The sequence below is a fragment of the Echinops telfairi genome, unplaced genomic scaffold (assembly GCF_000313985.2).
Source record: "Echinops telfairi isolate 266 unplaced genomic scaffold, ASM31398v2 ScPeMD7_7420;HRSCAF=8458, whole genome shotgun sequence".
In the NCBI taxonomy this organism is placed as follows: Eukaryota; Metazoa; Chordata; class Mammalia; order Afrosoricida; family Tenrecidae; genus Echinops; species Echinops telfairi.
This window is the reverse complement of record NW_022111320.1, coordinates 45,648,904-45,660,642: the sequence shown is the minus strand read 5'-3', so window position 1 is coordinate 45,660,642 and position 11,739 is coordinate 45,648,904. Positions and strand designations below refer to the sequence as shown.

The window sequence follows — 11,739 nt, the reverse complement described above, 5'->3', positions numbered from 1 at the left end:
CAAAGTACCTAGACTAATATAACTGGGATCCTCATTTGTTGCTGGTGGGAATGCACATGAAATGGCACAGCTACAGTGGGAAATAGCTTGGAGGTTTCTCCAAAAGTTAAACATAGCATCATCATGTGACCCGGCAAGGTACATAACCAAAGGCAAGGACTCCAACAGGTAATTTGGTCTTCGGTGTTCATTGTAGCATCATTCGTAATAGCCAAAAGATACAAACAACCGATGTCTCCATCAACAGATAAATGGATAAGCAAAATGTGATACATACATACAGTGGAATATTTGGTCATGAGAAGTGGAATTCTAATCTATGTTATGACATTGGGGAAACGTGAAAATACTATGTTGAGTGCAATCGGTCGATTACACAAGGACAAATATTGTACCTTCCCACTCTATGGCAGGTCTATAATAGGTAAATGCACAGAGACAAGTCTATTTGCGGTTACCAGGGGCTGAGGGAAGAGGACATGAAGAGTTTTTGCTTAAGGGGCAGTTGAGTTTAAGTTCAAGGTCATGGGAAGCAGTTGGAAAAGGTGGTGGTTCTACCTTTCTACAACATGGTGACTATAATTGATGCCACTGAATTAAATACACAAAAATAAATAAAAATAGTGATGGCAATATATGTGCAAATGTGCTTGACACAATGGTTATATGTGTGGGTTGTGAGAAGAACTGTCAGAGCCCCCAATACAATGATTTATTAAACAAATAAAATAGAACATATTTTGTTTTATCTTTGGCCACAATAAAATTTCCTAAGTGATACTGAAAGGTTTGCTTATTAGGCTTACTCATAATATTTAAAGACTAGAGAAAAACCGTTTCACCCTGTAGCTTTGTGAGCACCAGTTACTATGAAATAAGAAAGTTTATTTCAGTTCACTCTTGGTTCAAGTTGGTTGATTTGTTTATCAAGGAATAAAGTAATCTAACAGACACACAAGCCTGGGGCCAATAAGTTATAGATTTGGTTTTGCCGTTACGATTTTAGAGTAAGCTCCACTAAGAAAGGCATCGGTAACAAAAATCACTAGTGCTCATTGGTATCCAAGTCTCTCCTCACTGGACATAATGAAGACGGGCTTCGCGGGAAGCACAAGTGCGACTGTGCTAGTCAGTGAGATGAGACGGAGGAGAGAGGCTTTCAAGCAGAGGTATTTAGGAATTAATGCTCCGTCTCCACACTCCCCCTTCTGTTGCTCTGGTGATGTTGAACGTCATTATGTTGAGAGGCACACAAAATATAAAAAATCTGAATTCCTCGTGCCACAAGGGCAATAAATAGCTGATCCACATAGGTTTCTCTCTCGTCTCCATTTCTTTCTTTCTTTCCCCCCCCCATTTATTTCTTACCTAATGTAATTTTGGCTTATTTGTTATAGTAGCCAGACTGGTCTAGCCTCATACAATGGAGACATGCCATATTGGACTTTATTGAATTAAAGACTCTCCTCCTTGTAAGATGCACCCTCACTTAATGGGTCACTGCAACAAAGAAACTATTGAATACACCATCTATTTTAAGCTGCATCTTAAGCCCAGGAGTGTTGACGTGTACAAACTTGTATTTTAGGTTGCATGTAATATGGCATAAACCCAAAACAAACTCACGGCTATCAAACCAATTCTGACTCAGAGCAACACTGCAGGACTGAGTAGAATTGTCTTTGCGGGTATCCGAGACTGTAACTCTTTACTTGAGTAGAAAGCCTCACCTTTCTCCCATGGAGCGGCTGGTGGTTTCAAACTGCTGACCTTGCAGTTAACAGCCCAACACATAATCTACTGTCAACAGGGATCCCTTGTTATAGGGCACATCTAGTTAGTTTTAAGGAAACCCAGAAAATTAAAATGCCAACTTTTAAGGTATTTAATTTTATCTCTAAACTTCTTTTTGTGATTTGAATAAAAGGTTAGAGAGCATTTTTTGTTCCATTCACTATATTTCATCTACATTTGGTTTCTCAGCATTGAGGGGAGTCCACAATATAGTCCTCCCACTTCTTCATGTGGTTAATATTTCATTCCCCCTTCTTTCTTCTGACCTTGCTGCCTTCTGATCGCTATCCCTTAGCAACTGCTGCCCTTTGATGGTTCAAGGAACGTATCCCTCCTTGACTGACTATTCACCAGGTACGTACTCACTGCCAGTGAGTCGATGCTGACCCAGAGCGGCCCATAGGGGCAGACTAGAACGAGCCCTGTGGGTTTCTCAGAGTGTAACTCTTTATAGGAATAGAAAGCCCCATCGTTCTCATTCAAATCCGGAGGGGGTATGACCAGCCGCGTTTTATTGATCCATTTTAAAACTGTGGATGGGAGAAATTAAGTGTGTGGCTCAATGTCACAGACCTGGCACGCGGCAGAGCTAGGACTCAACATCAGCTCTGCATGGTTCTCTCCTGATTGAGTGGCAGCCCAGCTTCCCTCGGGAAGCTCTCTGACCGTGAGCCCATGACCCCTGACCACAACGGCAAACCTTCCACGCTCGGAAACGAAATCTGCCCACTAGAGGAAAACCCTTGACCGTGTAGCCAGAAATGCTGCCGAAGCATGCACTGCGTCCGATTTTAATCTGTTTAGCTTTGCACCCACCTTAAAGCCATACTTAATGCTTTCTTAATCTTCTGCTTACTTAATTCATTCCAAACCTGAACCATCACGGACTGAGCAAGGCCGCGTAAAGGTGCTTGCTGCTCTGCGGGGAGGACCCGGGGTTTAATAGCTACTGTATAATTTATATTTAATGGAGGGATTAGGATTGCATACAGCCTTCCCAGGTGAGAGACTGATTTTGAGAGGTCCCCGGGAGCCGATTTCCTCTATGAATAACTGATGTTCTGGGGACAAATTTCACTTGGCTTCTATTGTCTTCTTAGGACACCACAACAAAGTGGCTGGCCGGCCAGGAGTTAGGCTGCATCCACTTTAATGGCCCAAATTGGATATAATCTTTTGAATTTACATTAGAGGCCACCCACCCACTTTGCCATGCAGGAGGAATGGTCTAAATTATTTAGTATGCCTCTGGGTAGAGGACCAGCATGTCTTCATTCAATATTAGATTCATTCTAATTATCCTCCACAACTCAGAAAATTAGAGGGGGATTGTAGGGACCTTTAATCCTGAGACTGAACATTAGAGACAGATGGAAACATCATCATACAACGTAACTGCAATTCAGTGGGATGCGTAACAAATACGAAACGAGACCACTATCGATTTATGGTCAGAAGCCCAGCCTTTAAGGTCCCTAAGCTCTGGCGAGAACGGGGATCTGGGCACATGGAAATGGCCCTGGGCATTTAGTCTTTTCTTAGAACTGAAGAGCCGAGCAGTGCTCTGTCTTCGGCTGCGTACTTGGAAGGGTTACTTTTTGTTCTATTATGCCCCAGCTACTTTAGCAGGCACTAGGTCCTGTAAGGGCTGGTGGTGTTACCCATTGGGTTACTAACTACAAGGCCAACAGCTAGAAACCACCAGCCTCCCAGTGGGAGAAAATGGAGACTGTCTATTCCTGTAAAGAGTTGCAGTTCAGGAAACCCACAGGCACGGTTCTACGCTGTCCTATCAGGTTGTTATGCATCAAAATCCACTTGATGTCAGGGAGTTTATCTTGGTTTTTTAGGTCCTTCAAGGAGTTCCAGGTCGGGGGGCTGGGGAGAGTAAGCGGTTAACACCCCCAGCTGCTAACTGAAAGGCTAGAGCTCTGAGTCCACCCACATTCCATAAGAAAGGCCTGGAGATGTATTGATGAAAGCGTAAACAAAACAAAAAAATAAAATAAAACAACAACAAAAACAAAATATGGCTGTTGAAACCCCAATGGCTCTACTCTAACAAACAGAAGGTTGCCACGAGTCAATGTTGACTGAATGGCAACTGGTACGGTTTCCTTTGGGTTTCACCTCTTGTAGATTTGCTGGAATGGGTGGCAGGTCACGTGGATGAGTGCACACCAGCTCTTCAGCACACTGAAGAGAGGGGCTGAAGGATCCCTGGCCCTCATCTCCAAATAGCCCAGTGTCCTCCCCAGAGAAGTTTCAGACATTCTGTTTGGGACTACTCCTTGCGTTCACATGCTGTTCAAATGGCATTGGAATAAAATCCCACAATCATTTCCGAAGCCAAGAACTTCAAACATAATCTGGAGATCTTCCCCATGACTTTACCTCAGTCTCTATCAGCCATTCCTATTAGCCATTCGCTAACACAAAGACAGATGGGCAGTTTGTGATGTCCCCTCCCTCCAAACTTTCTCTCCCCATTTAAAACTTTTTTTTTTACTTTTTAAATTTATTGAGATATAATGTATAGACAATAAAATGTACCTGTTTAGAGTGTAGAGTTCAATGAGTTTTGACAAATGGATAGAGCTGGGCAACCATTATCGCAATCAAGCTATTTCATGATTGTCCCCAAAACTTCTTTTGTACCTTTTAGACGCATCCAGCGATCAGAAAGAATAGTATCTGGGGTCTTTAAGATTTGTCTTAAAACAAACGGCCATGAAATGAATTATCAACCAAGCCCGCATGGAAGCAGCACACCAGCTTGTGTGATCAAAGAATTGCAAGTAACAAAATCCAAATCTGAAAGAAGGAATAGTATCTGCATTCGGCAGGGTTCTCAAGACAAACAAAACCTGGACACTTATCATTATATATATATATATAATGCATATATACATATATATATATACACGCATATATAAGTACATGTATGAGAGACAGGTTTATACAATGAGAAGGAATATAACAGCGAATTAGTCCACGCGTAGTACAGAAAGCTCAGTTGAACTCACTTCTGTGGAACAGTTAATATACTGCAAGTCCTTCAACTCACTGGGCTGCTGGGTCCAAGGTCAAGGAAGCAGACAGTGGCATCCTTCCTCAGGCAAGGCAGGCAGAGTCTTCCCGCAAGAAGCAAATGGCAGGGTGGGTCAGCAACAGTCAGTAGCTTAGAAGCTTAGTGAAGCAGACCCAGATGGGATATCAATCTCAAGCAATGCAAGGCGATAGGATCCACTAACCTCAAGCTCAAGTAAGGTAGACACCAGAATCATGGTGAAGCAGGTCTCAAAGGAGCATCAAGCTTTAGTGACATGATCCATGATCTATGGGTTGGCTTGGCCCACAGGTGGTGTAGCACACAGGTTGAGGCAGAAAACTAGCTAAAGCACCAGCACGCTGGTCCAATCACCAGAGAGCAAGAGACACGGGGGAGGGCCTTTCAGAGCCATTTACTTTTTGCCCTCCAATCAAACTGTGACCTGATTGATCCCACATGTTTCTATTGGCAAGGTTGGCACAATAAACCTATCATAGTATCAGAGTATCAATTGTGAACACCTGGTTTGCAGAAGGCTGCGGATGACAATGAAAGCCCCAAATCCATTTGCAGGGTCCCCACAGGGATTAACCCCCTGGTGAATCCCCTCTGACCATAGTCTAGGAATGGGAACAGCCTTGCAATCAGACAGAGAGCACTGTAAAATAAATTATGGCAGATGTAGTCAGGTTAAAATGCAATACCTATCATTTGATTACCCTTTTTGACACATTTTAAAGTTGTTTCCGTTTTTAATACTTTACGTTTTCTTGGTGAGTGACAATGAGTCCAAGAGGAAGATGTTCTAAATTGATTGTAATGATGACTGTACAAATCTTAATATGAATGAATGATTCAATTCTATGATGTGTGAAGTATATCCCAATAAAAATACAATAGGGAAAATATACTAATAAATACATATATTTTTTTAAAAACTTAAGAACCAATCAATACTCACTGCCACCACCCTAGTTAATTACGGACCTAATTTTCAGATGATGCTACTGGTTTTAGCATGTCATCTAAAAGGATGCTTTGTTATGCTTTTTGTAGAAGGATTCTTTCATTCAGTATGTCTTTTGTTGCTGCTGTCGGGTGTTGTTGAGTTAGTTCCTATTCATAGCATTGAAACACTGCCTTGTCCTGTGCCTTCCTAACAATTGTTCCGATGTTTGAGGCCACAGTTGGAGGCCTGGTGACAATTCATCTTGTCAAGGGTCTTCCTCTTTTCCACTGTCCTTCTACTTTACCAAGTGTGTTAGACTGGGTTGACTGCAGAAACAAATCCAGAAACGCTCAGAGGTGTGTAAAAGAGAGCTTTATATCAAAGAGCAATAGTATATTGCGAAAACATCCCAGTCCAGTCCAGATCAAGTGTATAAGTCTGATATTGGCCCATGTGTCCGATACTAGTCCACAAATTCCTCTTCAGACTCAAGCAGCACTGGCAACGATGCCAAAAGCAGGAAGATCGCTGTTCCGGTGGGTGGAAAGTCTTGTGGATCCAATGGCAGTGGAAGCATCTCAGTGCAGATGTGGGTCTCCACATGGCTCCTCCAGCTCTCCAAGCATGTCTCCTCAACGGGAGGAGAGAGGGTGTCACCCACTGATATAGTTCATTATGCCAGCCTGGCCGATAAGTACAAGTAGGATTAACTGAAGGGCGGAGAGATAATGGTTCAGTGAGCCTCACCTTTCTTGTCTCTTGCTCTTTGATCATCGGACCAGTGTGCGTCTGCCTTGCTCATTTTTGCCTCAATTTATAGGCTACACTACCTGTGGGACGCCTAGCCTGTGGACTGTGTCTCTGTAAGTTGAGGTCCCTTTAAGGCATCTCTGGAGCTGAGGACTGGCAGTTGGGACTGGTGATTAGTTGACAGTTGGTGATCTGCCTTGTGATTGGCTGCTGTGCTGAGATAGACTCACTCTATAAATAGAGGGTGATCTGGCAGCAGAGAGATGGAGAAGGACCCTAGTCTCTCACAACTCTGAGCCATTTGTAGTGCTTATAATTTAACTGTTCATTTCTTATATTTATCTGTATATAATTTAACAGTTCATTTCTTGTTATCTATCTAATTATCTTTATAAATAAATGTATTTAATTATCAGCAATTTGGTTTTATCTCTCTAGAGAACCCTGTCTAACACACCCACCTCCAGGAACAAAGAAAGGAAGTTCCCAGAATCCTCATGAGAAGGCCACACCCCACAAGGAGGCGTCATCAAGCTGTGACATGATTGACAGGCTAGACTCCACCCCTATACTTATCAAGTTGACATGAAATTATGTAACTACCACACACCAAGCCTGATGTCTTTTTCTAGGAACTGGTCTTGCCTGACAACATGTCCAAAGTATGTGGGTTCTCCATCCTTGCCTCTATGAGCATTCTGGCCATACTTCTTCCGAGACAGATTTGTTTGTTCTTGTGGTAATCTATGGTAATTTCAATCTTCTTTGCCAGCACCATAATTCAAATGCATCAGTTCTTCTTCAGTCTTCCTTATTTGATGTCCACCTTTCACATGCAGATGAGGCCATTGAAATATCATGGCTTGGTCAGGTTCACCCTAGTCCTCAAAGTAACATCCTTGCTTTTCAAGACTTTGAAGAGGTATTGGGGAACAGATTCACATAATTCCGTGTGCTGTTTGAGCTCTCTTGATTGCTGCTCCCATGAGCATTCATGATACAAGTAATTCATAGTTTAAACAGAGTGGAAATCATCTTGTTTGCATTTGGACATTTAAAAAGAAGAGAGGTCAAGATCATGGGGTAGCCCAGTACCAAAAAGAGTATATAATTCCTGCCGGCAAGCAACTTAGAACTCCCTTTAGGTCAATCAAGGCTTTCTGTAACTCAGGGAAGGGGCTCACGACTTGCTCTAGGAGAGGGTGAAAGAGAAAGTGGGAGGTGCTCAAGCCGTGGGGGTTCGGGGTGAGGATAGAGGGGGACAGGCAACCAAGATCTGCTCCTAGGAAGCCTCCACATCTGAAAAGGTGGGTTAGAGGGTCAAGCTTTGGGTCAGCCTGGGCCCAGGAGTCGAAGGCCATCCTGAACCTTTGCAGGAAACTCCGCTCTGCAACTTGAGAAATTAATGTGCACGAAATCGTCAACATTGCAGATAAAGAGTTAAGTAGGGACGATTCCTTTGGAGTTCCGATTGTGCTCTCTTTGATTAGAATGCTTACTCGTGACTTTGGCTAGATTCAATCAGCTGGAGTCACCCAAATGCATATCAAATGTAACTAAGTATTATCGTGTCTTCTTTCCTTGCAACTAATCCCTCACATCCCAGAGGGAATTCTCCAATTCAACATCAAAGACTGATTAAACATTGATATGGGAGTTTAAAAATATGACTGTGTAATTTTATTTTAAATGTACACAGTACATAAAAATAAACAAATACCAACTTCCACTCGGTGCTGAAAGTTTGCAACTGAATCTTCTAAAAGGCAAAGAGCACACTGGGAAAATAATTCACCACTCCAGAGTTCACCAACAAATTAAAGTCTCATTTCATGACTCAACTATGCAATCATCAATCATCTCTGTAGTTGTCCTTTATTCTAATGACTTATAGAATCCCAAAGTGTATGTGATTGGTCCGAGTCCCTTTTCATATGTAATATATAGGAAGGAATCACCCTTAAGAAAACACGAATTCACTGAGAGGAAAACCAGGGGCTGTGTGTAGAGTACTTTATAAGACAACTGGCTCATGATGTGTTTTGAATCTTACAGCTTGATAGGGACCCCAGCAGTGTTTCCATCAAGGAACGAGGTGGCCAAAGGGTTAGATTTGACCATGCCCCGTTTAATTGGCAAAATCATGCACTGTCCATCAAATTGAAACCTCAGTGACATCAGCTTGGGTTCTGAGCTGGAGTTTGTAGAGGTAGGACTTGCTTGGAGGTAATTTGATGGCTACGGTCATGTAAGCACAGAGACACCTTCAGAAATGCCTTCTGAAAGCTCAATTCACTTGACATGTTTGCCTAATTACAAACCCACTGATCTTACCAACCTGTCCCAAAAGCAGAGTTTGGGGGAAACAGAAAAGGTGCTGAACTAGAAGGCAAGATGGGTAGAGGCCTTGAGCAAATCACTTCCTGTCTTTGGCTGTTCACCTCTAAAAATCCTGTCTGAAGTACTTTTCCCTCCCAGAGCCAGGAGGCTGGACTTAGTCTTCTTGATCCTAGGCGTCACAGTGAATTTCTATTCCCAGAGCTTCCCCTTTGACACACAGCTATGGCTCTCCTCTCTGCCAGAGCACAAACTACTCATTTCAAGTGCTACCCAGTGCCCTACCATTTTTCTATGTGATATTCCTCAAAAGACAAGTACATGGTCCATTTCTGTGCACCCAAAATTTTATTTTTTTGAAAATTGAAAATCACATGTCAGGGACATGGACATTAATAAATGATATATTCAGGATACGACACATACTCCAAAGGGTCTGAAGTACACATCCATCTGATACACACATTTGTTTGCCCAGTGCATATGTTACAAGACACCTTCGGTGGGGCCAATTTTAAAAGTTCACATTGTCAGCTGAAAAAGCACAGGTGCTTGGTCTTCGGTCCATTGGGGGAGGCAACACAGGCCCTCATGACGCTCCCAGGAAGGCAGGGAGTACCAATTTGACCGGAGGTAACTGGCCAAGCCCAGTTTCACTACTTTTCTTCTCCATTTTGGAAAAAAACTAAACTACTGCCAAAGAAGGTGTTCACACCACGGTGCAGCCCTGAGGGTCCTCCTTACAGACTTCCAACTACAGAAAACACAACTGCATTTTCTTAGAAGGCTATTAAGCCTCCCCAAGGGCTGCTCCGCATCACTGCCCGAGGGCAGCAGGCACGGAAAGGTAGACCTCTGACGGCACACTCTATGTGACGGCTTCCTGATCCTTTACAAGGTCTTCCTTTAACCGCATCGCGCAGGATTTTCCTACTGAACCTCGTTTCCTTCACTTGCAGCCAGACTCGCATCAACGTCTGATGGGTCTCTCGACTTTTCCTATCCCTGTCCTGTTTCCATTCACATACATGTTTCCTCTATATCATGCATTCTGATGTCATGCCATCTTGGCGTCTACTTAGAGGCCCTGTAAGGCTATCCTTCATTCACTTACCTACTCATTCAAGACATAGTCCTCAAGGTCCCACCACATCCCTGGCACTAGGGAGAATGGATAACAAAACAGAAAGGGCCTCTAGGTTCATGAGCTGTGCACGAGGCTCCCAGCTACGAGTATTTCCCATGCCTGGTCTCATTTGTGTGCCACAGCAGCACTGAAATGAGCTGCTATTCTTCTTATTTCATGGGTGAGAAAACTGAGATCTAGATTAAGTTGGCAAGGGCTTTTTAGAAAAGAACTGATGTTGTTAGCTGCCCTGATTCATGGAAACCCCACACACGCAACAACAAAAGCCTGGTCCCGCACTCTCCCCAGATTCACTAGGGATTGGACATCGGGGTCCATAGGTTTACACTGGCTGAACCTTGGGACTAGATCACCACATCTTCTTTCCTAGTGCGTCTTCATCTACAAGCCCCACTGAACCCTATTCAGCCTGATTGCAACGCACAAGCCTCCACTGATGGACAGACAGAGGGCGCTGGCTGTGCGTGAGGCACAAATGCTGGCCAGAAATGGAATTAGGGTCTCAAGCATGAGAGGCGAGATTTCTACTGCTGAACCTCCAAATGCAAGGACGTGACAGGACCAGCTCAGTTAACTTCAGAACATATGTTTTCAAACCCCTTAGGCGGTCATATACACCTCCCCATTGGAGAGGCTGCTCTGAGCAGTTCCCCTTCCACCCAAGCCAGCAACATAGGAATGACTGGCTTTCCAAAACCTAGTGTCGCTTCTTCTGTTTCAATTGATGAAGGCCGGGGCAAGCCTTTGCTTCCGTGCATTGCTACGCTTGGCCAAAGTCAGGCTAATTTTAGTGACATTGAACCCAAGCAAAAGAAAAGGTCCCTGGCCTGGGAAGAGCATCCGATTCAACTTCACTATTACAAAAAGAGACACGAGAGAGGACCAACTCCTCGGCATCCCAGCTTCTCATCACAATCATAGTTCAGCTCTGACAAAACTGACAGCAGGTGACCACGTCCCTCCAAGGCTTCTCTGAGTTCCACTATGAGGAGCTGGCACGCGAGAACCCCCTGAACACCGGCCCGCGTGTGTCAGCTGAGATCGCCCTTCTGAATACAGGGGACACTCCTACCGTGCTCTCCAAGGTCGGCTGCCGTGTCCTCTACAGTGGACCCAAATTCCACCAGGTTCAAGGACGGGGTGAGCTGGGACGCAGACAGGGACTCCGGAGTTGATTCGTCACATTCCTGGTGGAGGGCAATTAACAACTCATGAGGAGCTGATAGTCCTACCACAAATGCACCGATGTTGTTAGAAAATGGTTTGGAGCTGTAAGAGCCCCCGATAAAATGATCTTAAAAAAGAAAAGTCTATGGAAATAAAGACCTACCTAATCCTCTCCCTTGAGCTTGCTACCGAAAAAAGGGAAGACACCCTCTGCCGTCAAGCCCGTTCCACTCATGGCAGCAGGATAGGGCAGCGGACAGCCTGAAGCTATAAATCTTTACCGGAGCAGACTGCCCAGCGTTCTCCCACAGAGCCCCGGCGAGATCAAACGATCGACCAATGTCTACCACACTGGGTCGTCAGGTGCCTTTAAACATAACTTTTTTTTTTTAAACCTAAAAGAAGATGTTTGGGGACCAGGACTAGGAGAAAACAAGTGAATAAACAGTTTTGCAAAAATTCAGAACGTCCCCCACAGCCTTGAAAGCAAGTGTCTCCTTAAAGTGGGCACCTTGTTCCAGGGTGGCCTTCCTCAGTCTCAAA

The 11,739-nt window shown here is 44.0% G+C and overlaps 1 protein-coding gene across 3 annotated transcripts in view; it reads right to left on the bottom strand.

Moving 5' to 3' along the window:
• NEK11 (NIMA related kinase 11) overlaps nt 1-11,739 on the bottom strand; it is a 295,896-nt gene that overhangs the window by 154,673 nt on the left and 129,484 nt on the right. For all 3 annotated transcript variants that reach the window (XM_030887665.2, XM_045297456.1, XM_045297457.1), the window contains one exon: nt 11,102-11,216. In XM_030887665.2, coding sequence (XP_030743525.1) covers nt 11,102-11,216 — 115 coding nt within the window. The remainder of the gene's footprint in view (nt 1-11,101; nt 11,217-11,739) is intronic.